This window comes from Telopea speciosissima, chromosome 4 (genome assembly GCF_018873765.1).
Source record: "Telopea speciosissima isolate NSW1024214 ecotype Mountain lineage chromosome 4, Tspe_v1, whole genome shotgun sequence".
Lineage (NCBI taxonomy): Eukaryota > Viridiplantae > Streptophyta > Magnoliopsida > Proteales > Proteaceae > Telopea > Telopea speciosissima.
In genome coordinates this window covers 13082388-13102085 of record NC_057919.1, presented here as the reverse complement: position 1 = coordinate 13102085, position 19698 = coordinate 13082388, and the positions used below count along the sequence as shown (strand labels likewise).

The 19698-nt window shown below is 42.8% G+C and overlaps 1 protein-coding gene across 3 annotated transcripts in view; it reads left to right on the top strand.

The window, feature by feature from the left end:
• The window catches only part of LOC122660334 (CSC1-like protein RXW8), a 105194-nt gene that overhangs the window by 54147 nt on the left and 31349 nt on the right, over positions 1 to 19698 (top strand). For all 3 annotated transcript variants that reach the window (XM_043855592.1, XM_043855591.1, XM_043855590.1), the window contains 3 exons: positions 6555 to 6853; positions 7454 to 7733; positions 8566 to 8844. In XM_043855592.1, coding sequence (XP_043711527.1) covers positions 6555 to 6853; positions 7454 to 7733; positions 8566 to 8844 — 858 coding nt within the window. The remainder of the gene's footprint in view (positions 1 to 6554; positions 6854 to 7453; positions 7734 to 8565; positions 8845 to 19698) is intronic.

Here is a 19698-nt window from a genome sequence, read left to right as displayed (position 1 = left end):
AACACTGTTTTGGTCGAAACAATTTGAAACCAACTGAAACCGTGCAACTCGGCATTTCGACCCATGGTTTTGTCTTAGACACTTGCCAAACCAAGATCTCGGTCGAAACCAGTACCATTGGTTTTGACCAAGTTCTTGAACCTTGTACACGACCATGTGTCAAAAGTAATTGAATGGATTTACAAGAAATGATGACTAATCTCCATGTCTTTCAACATACTACGCATTTGTCTGTTAAAGAACCCCTCAATTCTGGGGAGGATGTCTTTATATGGCCAAGTCCGTGTATCTCCTTTAGGGTCTTCAGGTTTCTGGCCTCATAGCATCTACTGTTGTTAAGTAAATCGGTGGGAGAGGGACTCTGTCTATCACTAATTGGATTTGTGCAACTTACTGTCTTTGGAAAATCTCTCACCTAAGGAACATGAATGCTTTGATTTCCTATCCTAATCTGTCGTTCCAATGGAGGCCAAAGTCCAGAAACTCTATATAATGGGGGTACCTTGGAAAGAGATGGTGTCTTCCAGATCTCTTCGTTCTGAGGGGAAGATTATGTGAGTAAGATCCCCTTGGCATGTAGATAACATACTCAATTTTCTTTTTCTGATTTAGGATTGGGTACATGGGTTTGTACATTATTTCAATTTTGATTCTTTTAATCTCCTAGTAATTCTCAAAAAGATGTTTTAGTAATTCTCTATTTCTAGAAACCTGCAGTGTCGACCGAGATACTTGGTTTCAACATTTTCCAAGACGATCTTGGTCATTGTGATTGTAACCTGCAATAATGAACAACTGAGATGCTGCATGTCGAAGATGGCCTTCCTTCTCCGACAACCTGTGAGTCCTTCTCCGGCTACCTGCACTTCCCGGTAATCTGTCTCTCTTAGTCTTGCTGACAGAATGCCTTCCCCCTCCTCTCCTCCTCCAATCCTTGACCCTTCCACTGGTTCTGACCTTCCTTCTGAACCACCTCGGTGGTACTCTTTCTTCAACTCCCCTCACATCTCCTCCCCCTCGATTGAAGGTCTCCCTCTACATTTTGTAGCTCCTTTAGTTGTTGGGTCTTCCAAAATTGCTTCTTGCTCCTCTGGTGCCCTGGACGATGAAGCCAAGATCTGGGAATCCTGTTTAGTGGGCCATTTTCTGGGCTCCAGACCCTCCTTCCATATCGTCAAATCCTCCCTTTCTCGGCAATGGAAAACCCTTGGTACTCTTGATATCTACCTACTTGATAATGGTTTCTTCATTTTCAAGTTCTCTGATGAAAATGATAAGAATCGTGTTCTTGAAGGTGGGCCATGGCAAGTAGGGAAGAAGCCCATCTTTCTACGGCAGTGGCATCGTCACTTACAGCTTCGCCGGGTTGACCTCTCTTCCATCCCTCTCTGGGTGTCTCTCCCTGGGCTCCCCCTTCACTTCTGGTGCACTGATGGTCTCAGTGCAGTAGGATTAGTGCTGGGGAAACCATTGTTCTCAGATATGTGAACTATGAGGAAGCTACGTCTATCTTACGCTCGCATTTGCGTTGAAGTTTCTGCTGATGAACCCCGCCAACTTTTATCACCGCGAATGATGGGGAGGAACACTCGTTCGAACAGGAAGTTCACTTTGATTGGAAGCCTCCCCAATGTTTATTCTGCAAGAAATTTGGGTATGAATCATCTCTTTGTGCTCCAACTGTCCCTTCTCGCCCATTGGAGATTGTCCCGGAGCCAAGTTCTGAGCACCCCCAACGCTCGAAATTTTTTCATTCTAGAGGTCGCACCCGATCGAGAGCTCGCCGGCACCGGAATGTTCAGGCGGTCAATCATGGCAGCATTCTTGGCTCCCCCCCTTTATCCATTGGTCAAAATCGATTTGCAGTTTTACGTGATGACATCCCTACGGATACTGGCAGTTGCTCTGAGCAGATCATCGATTCTGCTGTTCCTCGAAGTCGTTCTCGCATGTCTTCGATTGCTGGAGATGTCTGCCCTGCCATCTCTGAGGAAGAGCCTCCTCCAGGCACTCTGTCGATGGCTTTGCAGGTTCTGCAACTTGGTCTTGGTTTGCCCTCCTCTGCGAAGGATCTCGCCTCCCCTCTGGTTTGCCCCTCTGCTTCCCTTATTTCCTCTCCTCTTCCCAAAAATTCCCTTTCTAATGATAATCCTGCTTCTTTTCTCTTGACGGACCAGCCCACTCATTTGTCCCTTTCCCCATCTCTTAATACCGAAATACCCATTGTGCCCTCTACTAAAAAAAGCAAATCCAAAAAGAAAGATAAGAAAGAGAAAGAGAAGAAAAAGAAAAGTAGAAAGTTGTCTGTCTCCTTCTTTGGGACCCACTCCTCTCTGTCGCCCAACTCTTCTCTTAACCTATTTGGGTTGGGTACCCGCTTACTTGACCTAGTTACCAATTCTAATTGTTTCATTTCTCCTTCGTCCCTACCCGCTTCCCTTCCTGCCAGTATCCCCTGCAACTCCCCTGTTCCTTTGGCCTCTGCAAACTTTAATCCCCCTGCCTCCTCTTATAACAGAAGGCACCGTAGCTCCTCTGCTTCTCGTAGCGCCAGTGTCTTGTCGCGGCTTCTTGGGACTGAGTTTCAATCCTCAAATCTTCCTCAATGAATCTTGGCATTATGTGGAATACTCGGGTTCTCAATTCCCCTTGTAAACACGCTGCTGTTCATTCCCATATTCGCCAACTTCGAGCTACTTTTTGCTGCTTGCTTGAGACCCATGTCAAAGAGCCAAATGCTGCTAGAATCTCCCACTCCATTGCCCCCGGCTGGTCCTTCTTATCCAATTTTTCTCACCACCCTGATGGCCGTATATGGGTGCTTTGGGATCCCACTAAAATCAAAATTTCCTTGGTCTCCTCTTCAGCCCAATTCATCCACCTAAGCTTCTCGAATTGTTTAAACCAATTTTCCTTCTTCTTCACTGTTACTTATGCTTTCAATTGTCCTGTGCTGAGGCAGTCTCTTTGGTCTGATATTCGTAACCTTGCTGGTCCCATAGACTCTCTCCCCTGGGGTATTGGTGGTGATTTTAATGTCATCAGATTTGGGTTCGAAAAACAGGGAGGTGACCACTTGGACCTTGATTCAATGACTGATTTCAATGAATGCATCGATGACTTGGGTTTGGATGATCTCCGATGGACAGGTCCCCCTTTCTCCTGGAGCAATAAAAGGGCTGGTCTTTCCATAATAGCCTGCAAATTGGATCGGGTTTTAGTTAATGAAACTTGGCTGTCCTCCTTTCCATCCTCCTTTGCCAATTTTGACTCCCCTGGTATATCTGATCACAGCCCCATAACTTTATCCATTCAACCTTATAACTCCTTTGGGCCAAAACCATTTAAATACTTTGACATGTGGTCTACCCACCCCTCTTTTCTGACTACTGTCAAGGATGCTTGGGACAATCCTGTCCAAGCTTTCTCCTCCCCCCTCCTAGCTTTGGCAAGAAAGCTTAGGAATGTGAAATCTGCCCTCAAAGTCTGGAATTCTAGCACATTTGGCAATGTCTCTCAAAATGTAAAGGACTGCAATGAAAAGCTTGCAAATATTCAGCTGCAAATTCAATTGGACAATCTCAAAACCCAATTGGCTGTTGATGAAAAAGCTGCTGCTCTTGAATTAACTCTGCTCCTCAACCAAGAAGAAAGTTTCCTGAAGCAAAAATCCAGGATCAAGTGGCTAGAACTAGGGGATTCTAATTCAGCCTACTTCCATCGATCTTTGAAATCTAGAACCAACTACAACTCCATTCTTTAGTTGGATGCTCCTGATGGTTCTCCAGTTACTAATGTGAATGACATTAAAGATATGGCTGTGAACTACTTCAAGAATCTCTTCTCGGGTCCATTGGATGAGGCTGATCAAATCCCTGATAATGTGCTCAACAAGTTCATCCCAAATGAACTCATTCAGTCTTTTAGTGCCATTCCCAATGAGGAGGAAATTATTGCTGCAATTCACTCTATCAAGCTGAATCGGGCACCTGGGCCAGATGGATTCAGTATGGGGTTCTTCTTAGCAGCTTGGGATATCATCAAGGATGACCTCATCAAAGCAATCAAAAGCTTTTTCTTCAACCCCAGCCAGATCTCCGAGGTGCACCACACTTTTCTTTGCCTCATTCCTAAGGAGGGAGCCTCTGTGATGACTGATTTCAGGCCCATTGCCCATTGCAACCTGATCTACAAGTTCATAGCTAAGATCCTTGCTTCTAGGCTCAAGACTATGGTGGATCTTCTAGTCAGTGAAAACCAGTCTGCCTTTATCCCGGGTAGAAATATTTGTGACAATATCCTCCTGTGCAATGAGATTGTCAGAGGCTTTAATAGGAAAAACCATTCCCCGGCTGGTCTTATGAAGATTGACATCCACAAAGCCTTCGATTCTCTGAGATGGGATTTTATAGCCAAAGTCTTGATCAAAATGGGGTTTCCTTCAGTCTTCATTCATTGGATTCATTGTTGTATCTCCACTCCCAGGTTCTCTGTGCTTGTTAATGGCAGCCCAACAGGCTACTTTGGCTCTACTGTAGGTGTGCGTCAAGGCTGCCCTCTTTCCCCCTACCTTTTCACTTTAGCTTTGGAAATCCTATCCAGGGAAATTCAGTTATGTATAAATCAGCACCTCATCTCCCCCATTCCCAAATGCATAGCCTTCAAGCTTTCTCATTTGGCGTTCGCTGATGATCTCATGATCTTGTCCAAGGCCTCCATCACCTCTTTTGAGTCTATCATGAACTGTTTGCAGCACTTTCAAGCTTTATCGGGGCTTCACATCAACCCCCTCAAGTCTCTTCTCTTCCTAGCCGGGGTTCTTGATGATGTCAAGGCTGCTTTGAAGGGTATATGTGGCTTCAGTATTGGTCAGCTTCCTGTGAAATATTTGGGCCTTCCTTTGATCCCGGCAAGATTATCGGCTCATCACTGCACTCCTATGCTGGATCTTATCAGGAAACGTCTTCAACTTTGGAAAGGCAAACTTCTCTCTTATGCAGGTCGCTTGGTGCTTGTCAAGTCTGTTCTCCAAGCCTCCTACATCTACTGGTCTGGTATCTACGGGTTGCCTCACTCCATCATTAAGTCTTTGGAGTCCCTCATGTCTTCTTTCCTTTAGAAAGGCTCTGATGCTACAAGATTCCTTCGGCCTATTAGTTGGAACTCAGTTTGTCATCCATTAGTGGAAGGAGGCTTGGGTATCAGAAGGATTAAAGATGTGAATTCAGCTGGCATTATCAAATTATTATGGAAGATTGTGTCAAAGGCTAAAAGTATTTGGGTGGATTGGATATATTCGGGCCTTCTCTGTTCGGACTCTATTTGGACTGTCCACATAGCTTTGGATGCTTCTTGGACCTGGCGCAAGATTCTTGATAATAGATCATTGGTTCTTGGATCTACCCAATCTCACATTGGTAATGGGAACTCTACCCTGCTCTGGTTAGATCACTGGTACCCTTTGGGTATTCTGCTACACCATGTCAGCCCCAGAATGATCTATGACTTAGGGCTGCCTAGAAATGCCTTGGTGGCTGATATTCTTAATGCCAATGGTTGGGATCCCCCTGATTCCTCTAACCCTGCTCTTACTTCTATCTGGACTTTATTGCCATCTATTTCCAGAAGACCTTTCACTAGGGACGATTGTGTCTCTTGGCTGCCTAGCACTTTGGGAAAGTTTAGTACTAAATCAGCTTGGGATCTTGTTAGAACTAGCCTCCTGCTTGTTCCTTGGAGGAAACTTGTCTGGTACAAGCACCACATCCCTCGGCATAGCTTCACGGTCTGGAGAGTCTTCTCCAATTGCCTCCCAACGCAAGCTTTCCTCAGACACCGCCACATCATGGTCTCTCCGAATTGTAGCCTTTGTTGGAATGGGATTGAAGATGCAAATCATCTTTTCTTTGACTGCCCCTTCGCCCGCTCTATCTGGAAGGGGATCCTTTCCAAATGCTGGTCGAGAAATAGGAGGATCCTTCCTTTTAACTGAGAATGGATCTGGGTTGATATGACCTTTGGTGGTTCTACTCTTTGTGTTGTGATTGGGAGAATGGCTTTCTCTGCGGCCATCAATCACATTTGGATGGAGCGCAATCTTCGGAAATGGACCTCCAAATCTAGATCTTCCAACCAGATTTGGGATTCCATCTCCTTCGAAATCAATTCTAAACTTAGTTTAGTTGCTCCCTCTACTTGTATTGACACCCCAAGGAACAGACTCATTGTTGTATCCTGGGGCCTTTCATCTATCTCCCTTATTCCAGCGGGCTCCCCTGTTTGAGCCTCTGCTGCTGGTTCTTGTTTTCTTCCCTCCTATTTGAGGGCTGTTCTTCTTTTAGTAATGAAATTTTTATTCACCCAAAAAAAAATTCTCTATTTCTATCTGTTAGATCTAGTTATCAAAGTCACCTTTTTTTCCTGGTTTAACATATTTTGGTTGCTATCAACTTCCTAGGATGAAACATAATCCAGTATAAGCTATTTACATAACTGAACAAGTTTTGGTGAAAGTCGTTTCGATGCAGCCTAAAGTATTTAACTCCTTCATGCAGGAATGTGGAGCTGCTTTTGTTTTTTTCAGGACTCGCTATGCTGCTGTTGTTGCTTCACTTGTCCGTCAATCTTCAAATCCTATGTTATGGGTCACTGACTTGGCTCCAGAACCACAAGATGTTTATTGGTCAAATCTTTGTATCCCCTATAGGCAGCTTTGGATTCGTCGGAGAGTAACGCTTCTGGCCTCATTTGTTTTCACCATTTTATTTTTAATTCCTGTCACATTGGTACAAGGTCTGACTCAACTGGAGCTGCTACAGCAGCAGTTCCCATTTCTGAAAGGTATTTTAAAAAAGTAAGTATTTCCTTTTTGGCTATGATTAAAGCCTTTCACTTTACCAATGTCTTCTTTTTCTCAGTCCTTGCATTCCATGTAAATTGGACATCATATATTGATATCATAATACAAATTAAGTGCCCAACAAACTGGCCACAACTAATCTAATGCTTCAACATGTTTGTACAATTTATTTCATATAAAATAATAGGCCTATAAACTCTGTGATACAATATAATCTCTAAACATATGCTGACAGGAAAATGCTTCCTGAAATAAATCAGTCATACAATACACTCGTGGAGGGCAAGGATCCATGTAGCCGACCTCATTTAGTTGGGATAAGGCTGAGTTGCTGTTTGTTGTATCAGTTTGTAGTAATGATTTTATTCCTTAAAGTGTCTCTTTTAGTTTGGAGAAATTGCAGGTTAATTATTACATTACACCATATTGATGATTTTATGTAATATATTATTGGGACTCCAAGTTTGCTTCTACAATTACATCTCCTTTAATTTATTCCATATTTCCAAGGTATTAAAGAACAAAAAAAGGGTGAAAGTTACTGACTTGTGGAGGCATATATGTGTGAATAGATTACCATATTCTTCCATGCAGGACCTATATTAGTCGGCTGGTTACAGGATATCTACCAAGTGTGATATTGCTGTTATTCCTGTACACTGTCCCTCCTGTGATGATGTTTTTTTCGGCTGTGGAAGGATCAATATCACGTAGTGGAAGGAAAAAGAGTGCATGCTGCAAAGTCCTCTACTTCACAATCTGGAATGTTTTCTTTGTTAATGTGTTTTCTGGATCTGTCATAAGCCAGGTGGAAAAATTCATCTCTATGCCAAAATCCATACCTGCTGAACTTGCTACAGCTGTACCAAGGCAGGTGATTATTGCTTCTGATCTGTAAATAAACTAAATGGTAATCTACCTTTGTCGCATGGATATGGTGCAGGTTTCAGAATCCAATACATCATATGTGAAACTTAGTGAACCCCCAAAAAGCTACAATTCGGTGACTTGGGGGAGTGGCAGTGTAGAACACATTTTCTTTTGAATAATTTGAACTATTTTAAAAATAATTTTAAATCATAATAAGTTATTTCACTAGTGATCAATGTGATCGAATTATCTTTACATATGTCCATGTGTCCTACAAAGTTATTTATCTTGTCTTTATATATTATCATTATTAGGGACAAGTTCCTTATATTTATGAGTAGTTGGAGGCTTGTTTCTTTTTCTGCACATCAACTAAATCCCCCCCCTCTCCCTCTCTATCTTTTTTTGCTTGCCCCCTATGTTCTCCTTAACCTTTTATCATGGATTTACACTTCGACACCCCGAGTTGGGGAGGTGTCCATCGGTGTCCACACATGTCAACATGTGTAGAAAACTATCTACCTTAGCTCTGGTAACCCTTCTTCCTTGCAAAAAAAATTTATAGTTCAATGTAATCCTATTAAATAATAATTTTCTGACTATTCTCTTTCTTTCCTGTTATTAAAAATACTAGGTCAGTTTTCCATGGACACCATCCCATGAAACTGGTTTTTAGTTGATAATGAACTCGTAGTGTTATTGCATTACCAATGGAGTCATCTAATTCATTTTGTTTATGAGCATAATACGATGTTTTAGCTGTTGGCAGGTAAATATGTGATTATTCTATCCTTTGGCGAGTAATATTGATTATTCTCCCCTTTTAATTTTTGCAGGCTACTTTCTTCACTACTTATATTTTAACATCAGGTTGGGCAGGGTTGGCCTGTGAAGTTGTGCAAATTTTCAATCTGTTCTGCAGCCTGTTTTATAGATTCATACTCAGAAGCAATGATGTTTCGTTCTTCAGTGCCCTATCTTTTCCATACCACACAGAAATTCCAAGAGTTCTTCTGTTTGTACTTCTTGGCTTCACTTGTTCAATCCTGGCTCCTCTAGTATTGCCTTTCTTGCTGGCCTACTTCTTTCTAGGGTATGTTGTGTATCGTAACCAGGTGAGATTTCTCCAAATATAATTTTCATATTTCTTGAATTAATTTCCCTAAACCCTAATAAAGGATTGGCATCTTTACACACTGACAGTATCAACCTAAAAAAATAGCAGTCAAAGAGAGGAAGAAGAACCAAAGGGAGAGGGAAGAGAGAGAGAGAAGTCATGGCTAGAATAGAATGCTGAGACCCATAACCCACTATAAAGTGTAATTACAATAAAGGACAGGTTTTAAACTAAACAGTCACAATACTACCCATAATTCACTACACACTACCCATGATGTTCCTAGACTGGCAGTAATCACTTACTAACACTTCACAATAAAGGATAGTAGGGGTGTCAACGGGCCGGGCTGGGCCGGGCTTGCCCTAAACTCTAGCCCAGCCCTAGGAGCCTTAAACTAAACCCAAGCCCAGCCCGGCCCTGCCCGGGTCAAGCATACCCTCAACCCAGCCCGACCCTGGCAGGGTTTTTCCAAAGCCCGGCCTGGCCCTGATTGACCCTGAATAACAGGCCCATTGAGTTTTGAAAATAAAAATGCCCAATCACAGCCCACTTAATAAAGCCCAGACTATAAAAAACAGAGGTGAAATTAAGCAAAGTACATACCAAGACTTGAACCTGTGACCACTTGGTCATAATAACAACCTTAACCATGGCAGCAAGGGTGACAATTAATATACTGCATAAATATAAACTATATAATACAAGGTCGGGCTGGCCCTGCCAGGGTCACGGCCCCAACCCAGGCCCGGCCCGGCCCTGCCAGGGCCAGGAAAACAGTAAACCCAGCCCGACCCTATATTAAACGCAGGCCCGGCCCAGCCCTGTCCGGGCTCAGGGCGGGTTCGGGCTGGCTGGGTTTTTTTGACACCCCTAAAGGATAGATTTTAAACTAAACAGTTACAGTACTACCCATAATTCACTATACAATACCCATGCCCCTAGATTGGCGTTAATCACTTAATAACACTTTAACACTCTCCCTAAAGCTGGAGCATAGATATCTCCCATACCCAGCTTAGAACATCCACTAAGAAAAGCAAGCCGAAACAATGCCTTAGTAAATATATCACCAAGTTTATTGCTGGAGTTGACAAATGGAGTAGAAATCAGCTTTTGCATGACAACATTTCACATAAAGTGACAACCGACCTCAATAAGTTTAGTCCGCTCCCTAAAACATTGGATTACTAGCAATAAATAGTAGTATGATTGGTTCTCATCAAATCAGTTTTGCAATCTTGCTTCATTTATTGGTTTGGGATCTATGGGCTTCCTCACTCCACCATCAAGTCGTTGGACTCCCTTATGCCCTCCTTCCTTTGGAAAGTTTCTGATTCTACAAGGTTTCTCCGCCCCATTAGTTGGGCTTCAGTTTGTCTTCCGCTAGAAGGAGGTTTGGGTATTAGAAGGATAAAGGAGGTGAATTCCGCTGGCATTATCAAGCTGATATGGAAGATTGCATCTAGACAAAGGAGTATTTGGGTGGATTGGATTTACTCGGGCGTTCTTCGATTCGATTCAATTTGGACAGTCTCAACCTCTTCAGATGCTTCTTGGGTTTGGCGCAAGATCCTATCTAATTGCTCATCTGTTTTTGGAGCTATCCACTCTTGCATTGGCGATGGAGCATCCACCTCGCTATGGCTAGATCATTGAAACCCTTTGGGAATTCTTCTTCATCAGGTCAGCTAAAAAACTATCTATGTTTCTGGTCTCTCTCGAACCTCTTTGGTGGCTGATATTCTTGATTCGACTGGCTGGTCTCCCCGGTCCTCTTCCAGCCCTGCGCTTAATAATATTTGGAATATCTTGCCTTCTATCTCAAGGAGACCCCATAATAGAGGTGATTGTGTTACTTGGTTGCCAAATTCTTTGGGCTCCTTCAGTTCCAAAGCTGCTTGGGATCACATCCGCTCGCGTAGCCCGCTTGACCCTTGGAGGAATCTGGTTTGGTTCAAGCACCAGTGCACCACATCCCCCACCATTACTTTACAACATGGAGAGTTTTTTCTGATTGTCTTCCAACACAATCCTTCCTCTGGCACCAGCATATTGCGGTCTCCTCCAGCTGTGACCTTTGTTGGAATGCGGTTTTAGGACTCAAACCATCTTTCTTTGCTTGCCCTTTCTCCTCCTCTATATGGAAAGGCATCCTCGCAAAATGCTGGCCAAGAAACCGTAGGATTCTTTCTTTTGACAGAGAATGGGTTTGGGTTGATATTACTTTTGGTGGCCACTCCCTCTGTGACACGGTCGGAAAACTGACTTTTGTGCTGTCATCAATCATATTTGGATGGAACGCAATATCAGGAAATGGACAACCAAATCCCGCTCTCATCAGCAGATTTGGGATTCCATTTCTTTTGAGATTAAAGATAAACTTAGCTCGACTCCCCCCTCCACTTGTATTGATACCCCAAGGAACAAGCTCATTGTTTTATCCTGGTGGCTTACCTCTATCTCTCTTCGGGCTTCTGACTCCTCTGTCTGCGTCTATGGCTCTTTTGTTTTTTCTTTTTTTCTTCTCCTCTCCCTCCTAATTTGAGGGCTGCTGTATGTCCCTTTCTCTTTGGTAATGAATTTTTATTCACAAAAAAAAAATAAAATAGTAGTTTAATCCAGGTTTAAAGTATCGGTATCGGGTATCGTATCGGTCGGGTGATTTTAAGAGACGTATCGTATCGATTTGGAGATATGTATCGAACAATACAAATACGCGTAGAAATGGTCAAAATACACATGAAAATACACTTTTGGAACAAAAAACAATATAAATAAGCAATATATAATAAGTGTCATGCATAAAACCTAAAATGGTGAATAATGTATAACCAAACAAGTGCATTAAATTGAAATTGTTATAAAAGATGAAGTTTCTCACATGTTGTAATCGTCTATAGCCCTAAAAAGTATTGGATGATGCAAAGGATGATGTTGTAGCACTTCTTGATTCGTTTTTTAGTTTAAAAGTGTGAAAAATCAAGATTAAATGTAAGATTTTAGACTCTTGGTTGAGAGTTTTCCTTCATTTTTTCGTAAGATTAGGAATTGTATTGAGTCTGTGAGTGAAAATGGTTTTTTTATGGAATGTATTGATGGTATCGATACATATTGGTATGTATCGGTGCGTATCGGTATGTATCGGTACGTATCGGTAATGCATCGAGCCGTATCAGTCGATACGTATCGATACGTATTAAACCACCCACTGAACCCTTTACTGGACGTATCGATACCGTATCGATGGTATCGATACGTATCGGTTGTATCGTATCGTATTGGCCCGTATCGGTCGATACATTTCGATACACTTCGAGACAATTCATTTTAAAAAAAAAAGAGACGTATCGGGATGTATCGTATCAGTATCAATCGATACCGATACGTATCAGTTCATATCGTATCGTATCGGTCGATACTTTAAACCATGAGTTTGATTATCACAATCCATCTCTATTTGTTTGGTGACTAAAAAACCCAGTTCATGAATGAGAGATTTCAATCAGATCAGTTTTGCTATAGTATGCGCCATAGCCCTATACTCGACCTTTGCACTTGACTAAGCCACCGTAGTCTGCTTCTTACTCCTTCGGGTAACAAGATTACCACCAACAAATGTGCAATATCCAGTAGTAAACCTGTGATCACCGTTAGCACGAGCCCAGTCAGCATTAGAGTAGCCCACAATATCAGTATGACCATGACGTCGATAAATAAGACATTTCCTGGGTGTACGTTTAAGATATTTCAAAATACGATACGCAACATCCCAATGGGCATGCTTAGGATTTTTCATGAACTGACTAATAACACTGACAACAAAAGAAATATTTTGTCTAATAATAGTTATATAAATAAAATTTCCAACCAGTCGCCTATATTGATGTTTATCCATAAAGTCTTTGTCATCACACGTTCCAAGTTTAAGATGAGAGTCCATAGGATTCTCAACAGGCTTAGAGCCTAACATGCTAGTCTCAGATAAAAAAACAAGCACATACTTTCTTTGAGACAAGCTAACACCTTTATTACTATGAACACGTTCAATTCCCAAGAAGTACTTGAGCATTTCCAAATCTTTCATCTGAAATTGTTGATGTAAATATGTCTAAACATATTAGATTTCGGAAAAATCATTATCAGAGATAATAATATCATCAACATACACAATAAAAATAACCAACTTGGATCCATGATGACAACAAAATATAGAATGATCTGAGAAGCACTGTGTGAATCCATAACCACCAATAACCTTATTGAATTTATCTAACTAGGCACAAGGGGATTGTTTTGGCCCATAAATAGATTTGTGAAGATGGCAAACCTTTGATTCATTCTCACCCTGAGCAACATACCCAAGAGGTTGCTCGATATACACCTTCTTCAGTAGATCACCATAGAGAAAAGCATTCTTTATATCAAGCTGAAACGGAGACCAATCAAAATTAACAGCCAAGGATTTAATAACACGAACTGAATTAAGACGAGTCACAGGGAAAAAGGTCTCAAAGTAGTTAACTCCATAAGTCTCGGTATAACCTTTGTCAGCCAAGCGAGCCTTCAGCCACTCAACAGAACCATTAGAAAGATATTAGACAGTATACACACAACGACACTGCACAAGCTCCTTTCTTAGGGGTAAGTCGGTAAGAGACCACATCTTCGTAGTACTTGTTAGGCACAAACAAGGTAGATAAAGATAAGACAAGACAAGTTCGAATGTTAAATTTTTTAGTACAAGTTTGAATTCCTTTTCGAAGAGCTACTGGCAAGTCAGTGAGGGAAGAATCCCAGGCAAGGAGTCTGAAGAATTAAAGGGCAGTAGCGAAGGATTAGCAGGAACCATCGAGTTCGACTTTGGACGACGCTTGTAAACCTGCAATGGCACTATTGGAGATGTAGTATGGGAGTCGGTAAGAGGAATAGATGCAGAAATTGGAGTTAAAAAGTCAGTATCCATACTACGACTTTCATCAGAAAAGTACGATGTGGATTAAACAAAAGTAGCATCAGCACTGACTAGCTGCTGATGCGTGATAGAACCATAACACTGATACCCTTTTTGAGTATAGCATAACCAAGAAAAACACATTTGGTAGCACGTAGAGATAATTTATCAAGACTAGGACGGAGGTTGCGAACAAACCATGTATAACCAAACACTTATGGCGGTAAACCAAACGGAGACGATCTGGGAAAAATCATAGAAAAGGGAGATTGATTTTCAAGCACAGTAGATGACATACAATTTATCAAATAACAAATTGTTAGAACAACATCACTCCAGCAGAACTTTAGAACATGCATATGAAACATTAGGGAGCGAGCAACTTCCAACAAATGTTGGTTTTTCCGTGCAACACCATTTTGTTGGGGAATATAGGTACAACTAGTTTGATGTATCATTCCATGATCAGAACAAAATTCTGATATTTCATGTTGGGTATACTCTAAAGCATTAACAGAACGAAAAATTTTAATTGACACACCAAATTGAGGATTTATTTATTTTTTGATAAATGAATATATTACCGAACCCCAAGGGGGGGCAGGGAAGAGAGAACCAATATACAAAGAAAAGAGAACGGGAAGGGGAAGGGGAAGGGGAAGGGGGGAGAGGGAGGAAGAGGAAGCGGCCAGCCAGCCTACGCAGAGGAGGGAGGCCGCAAGAGGGCAGTATCTAGGCCCCAAAAGACAAAATGTGCCTGTTCCTAAGGTTGTCCTTGGAATGTCTCTGATGGATACATCTAAGCTTGGAAGATACATCTGAGGAGATGGCTTTCCAAATCACATCAAAGGATCTAGAATTGGAAGTCCATCTCCTGATATTTCTTTCCAACCAGATATAGTGAATAGCAGCGCCAAAAACTAGCTTCCCAATAGTGTCACATATGGAGTTCCCCGAAAAAGACTTGAGCAACCATAACCATTCACGATCAAAACTCCGGGCCCTTCTGGTCTGCGGCCAAATGGATGGCATGGCCTTATTCCAAATGGTGGAGGTGAAGGGACAGTCAAAGAAGAGGTGAGGGGTATCTTCTCAGCCAATCCAGCAAAGGTTACAAGAGGGGGAGGCGGGGATGGTGCGGTGAATGAGGAAGGCTTGAGTAGGCAGGCAGAGTCTGAGGGCTCTCCAGACGGTAAGGCTATGGCGGGGGATGTGGCCTGTGAACCAGACTAGGTTGTGCCAAGGGACTATAGGGCTAGTATCTCTAGAAAGGTTCCAAGCAGAGGAAGGGGTGAAAATACCATTGGGCGAGGGGTGTTAAGAGTACTTAGTTTCAGGGGTATATTTGTACTTAGACACTTACTTATGTATTTTATGTGCTATTTGTATTAGGCTAAGGGCCTGAGTGTAATTAGATATTCTTCTCAATATAAGGCTGTTTGTCTCAAGTTGAGAGACATAACACATTACACCAAATCGTGTTTGAACTTTGCCTCCCTTGGAGCTTTTCTCCTCTCTTCTCTTTCTCCTCTAAAACCTAACATGGTATCGAGCACTTTCTTCCTGGAGTTTGAAGGTTGTGTGGAAGGCTGGAGTGAGTGCAATCCACTTGTTCTTCTTTGGTTTGCGAAGGAAACCTTGGGGTATCTTCACCAAGCTTCTCCTTCCTTGTTTGACAACCAAATGGGGAGCAACCAGATGCTCTAGCATCGTTTGGAAGTCTTCTTTCCTATCATTTGATCCTCTCAAGTCTGCTAGTAGCATCGAGAGGAGAGAATCGAGTTTCGGCCAGACAGTTTTTCTCCCGGTTCCGCGGTGAGCTCTTGGAGTGATCCGCTCTTAGTGTGAGCTGTGTTTGCTGCTTTCTTTGGGCCATACAGCATCGTTTTTGGGTAAGGAAGACTTACCCTTGTTGCTCCGCTGCTGTTTGCTGCTTCGTTTGGGTTTTACAAGCCTTTTTTCAGTTTTTCTAGTCTCTGTTTTTGCCTGTTTTTACTGTTGTGTTCAAGGAGCAGTGGGCGTGGTTGAAATCTTTGTTGTTTGGACTTATTAAGCATTTGATTTGAGTTAAATATGGGTGACAAAGATGAGGAAACAGCCTTGCCTTTGTCAGTAGACCCACTTCTGCATCATCCTCTGTCCCTTCATATGAGAACACCAATGTGCGACTTCCCATTGTCAAGTTGGACAATACCAATTACCTAGATTGGTCTCGATCCATGCGATCCTTAGGTGTAAGGGAAAGATGGGGTACATAAATGGCGACATCAAGGCACCTCTTCCTACCGAGCAAGGGTATTCCAAATGGGACAACGAGAACTCATTGGTGATGGCTTGGCTTCTTTTCTCAATGAAGCCTGAGATTGGACGGAGGTTTATGGGTAAAGAGACTGCCAAAGATATTTGGAACAGTGTAGCCCGTATCTTTGATCGTGTTGGAGACTCTACAAAGGTGTACCAACTTCTCCAACAGATTGTTAGCCTACGCCAGGGTGATAGAAGCATCTCTGACTACTATTGTCTTGTTGTGGGCCTGTGGGAGGAGTATGATCACTATAGAGATCTTCAGTTGTGTCCTGATGATGAAGTCAAGGTACACAGGTTGTTTGAGAAGGAGAGGGTACTATTTCTTCTTGGTGGCCTGAATCCTGAATTTGAGCCTCTAAGGGTACAAATCCTTGGCCGACCTAGTCTTCCCTCACTGGAGGAGGTGTGTGGATATCTACAGAGTGAGGAAACCCGTAGGGGTGCCATGGAGACTAGTATCAACACCACTATTGAGCGCTCTGCTCTTGTTTCTTCCATCCCTCAGGACTCCACTAAGGGAGCTGATAAGGGGGCTGCTAAGGGGTCTTCGAAGAGCCGATTCTTATGTGACCATTGTGGTAAAACTGGACATACGAAGGACTTACTTTGGGATCTCCGTGGGAAGCCCCCACTGGTTCCACTGGGGACGAAGGGACAAGGAAGAAGGGGCCTAAGGCTCATGTTGGGGTCATTGAAGGCGATTCATTCTCTCTTTCCCCACGCCATTCTTGCCTTTCGCCGGGTTGTAGCCCACTGGGCGGTTCACTGCGCTCCTACTTCTCTTGCACTACTGAGCCTCTTCCTCCTCCGGCATCACACCTTGGGTTATTGACTCGGGCGCCACGGATATATGATGGTAGGTCCCAGTATAATTCCTACTCTGTTTGTTCAGGAAAGATAAGGTAAAAATTGCCGATGGTACATTCTCTTCCATCTCTGGTAAGGGAGATATCCGGTTACACCTTGCTTACCCTGAAGTCTGTTTTTCATGTTCCCAACTTTGCTACTAACCTTCTTTCCGTTAGCCATTGACTAAATCTTTGAACCGCTTTGTCACCTTCTTTCCTACCCATTGTCTTTTTCAGGATTTGGTGACGAGGAAGGTGATTAGCGGTGGTCGTGAAGGCGATGGCTTATATGTTTTGGAAGCGGTGCTTCCTCATTGTACAACCTCAATCCTATGTTTGTGGGCTAGAAGGTGGACGTACTCAAGAGGATAGTTTGCTTTGGCATCGTCGGTTGGGACACCCTTCGTTTTACATTATGAGGAAACAGTTACCTCACTTGTTTACTTCCTTTCCAGCTCTCATGTTTTTCATTGTGAACCTTGTCTATTTGCCAAAAGTTGTAAACAGTTTATACATCCAATGGTAATAGATCGACTTCACCTTTTCATCTTATACATCTTGATGTTTGGGGGCCTTCCCCGTTACCTTTTGCGTGGCTTCCGCTACTTTGTCTCTTTTATTGATGATTATTCTCGGGTTACTTGGGTGTACTTGTTGAAACATAAAAGTGATGTACATGTTGCATTTACAAATTTCTATGAGTTAGTGTATACCCAATTTCAAACCCGGATCCAAATTGTTCGTTCGACAAGGTGGGGAGTATATGTATAGTGGTTTGGAAACCTTTTTTCGACCATGGCATTATTCATCAGTGGCTGTGTTGATACCCCACAACAAAATGGTGTGGCTGAAAGAAAAAATCGCCACCTTCTTGAAGTGGCTAGGTCCCTTTGGTTTACTACCATGCATGTTCCCAAAACTTTTTGGTGCGATGCTCTACTCATCTGTCTTTCTTATTAATCGCATGCCGTCTAGTGTCTTACAATTTCAAGTTCCTCTTCTTGTCCTACCCTCACGGTCTTCTTCATTCTCTCTCCCTCCAAAGGTGTTTGGTTGTATTTGTTATGTACATGTTAGCAAATCTGCCCGCACTAAATTGGATCCTAAGGCTCACGAAGTGCATCTTTCTCGGGTATTCCTCCACCTCCAAAGGATATAAATGCTATCATCCTCCCACTCGTCGTGGTGGCTTCTCTCCGAGAGATGTCCGTTTCTTTGAAACCATACCTTTTTTTCGCCTCTTCGGGGAGTGTTTATCGCTTAGTAGTGGTATTGCGGTGAAGAGGTTCCCGAGTCCTGTCTCACTTCCTATCTCCTATCCTGTTCCTATTTCACCTTTTCAGATTGACAGGAAAGAGAAGTTACATTGAGGGGAGCCTTGTATAGAGAATGTAGTTGAGGGGAGCACCCTTGTGTACGAGGGGAACAGAGAACAAGGGAGCTCTTGGTGTATACGAAGGAAAGGAGAAATCCTGCTTCATGGCTGCCTATAAAGAAGACCTGCCAAAATCCTTCTTCATCACCTCATCCTGAGTCTCCATCCATCGAGACAGGTATACCTTCTTCTACTCCTATATCCTCAGACTTGGACCTTCCTATTGCCCACCGTAAGGGAACTCGGGCATGTACTAATCCCATTGCCAAGTTTGTTTCCTATGATTCTATTTCCCTTACAGGTATAGCCTTCTCTGTGGCTATCTCCTCCATATCTATTCCCAAGAATGTAGCAGAGGCTATGGCAGATCCAAAATGGAGAGAAGCAATGAACACAGAGATGTTGGCACTTGAGAAGAATCATACTTGGGACCTTGTTGAGCTCCCTAAAGGGAGAGTCCCTGTTGGGTGCAGATGGGTATTCACAGTCAAGTTCAAGTCTGATGGTACCGTGGAGAGATATAAGGCAAGACTTGTCGCTAAGGGTTATACATAGGTGTATGGCATTGACTTTCAGGAAACCTTTGCTCCAGTGGCCAAGCACAACTCCATCCGGGTACTTCTCTCAATGGCAGCAAATCTTGATTGGCCTTTGTACCAACTGGATGTGAAGAATGCATTCTTACATGGTGACCTAGAAGAAGAAGTGTATATGCATCCTCCTCCTAGGTTCAAGCATCTTGGTGGACGATGGGAAAGTGTGTCGTCTTAGGAAGGCTCTTTATGGACTCAAACAGTCTCCTAAGGCTTGGTTTGAAAGATTTAGACAAGCTCTCTGCCGCAAAACGGATATACTCAAAGTCAAGCTGATCACACATTGTTTCTACAAAGGAAGGACAGCACTATTACGGCTCTCATTGTTTATGTTGATGACATTGTGGTCACGGGAAATAGTGAAGCCGAAATCTCAAAGCTTAAACTTTACTTGTCTCGACAGTTTGAGATCAAGGACCTCGGTCCATTGAAGTATTTCCTGGGGATTGAGGTTTCTAGATCCAAGCAAGGATCAATGTTTGTCAAATGAAGTTTGTTCTTGATCTCCTTACAGAGACAGGCTACTTGGGATGTAAACCAGTCTCCTCCCCATTGAGCGAGAATCACGAGACTAGGGAAGATTGTGGTAAACCGCTTGTGGATGCTGAAAAATACCGAGAGATTAGTAGGCAAGTTAATCTACCTTTCCCTCACCGGACTGACATTACCTATCTTTGTGGGAGTGGTGAGTCGGTTTTATGCATGCACCCAAGGTGGGACATCTTGATGCGTTTCTGAGATCCTCGTGTACTTGAAGTCATGTCCTGGAAAGGGT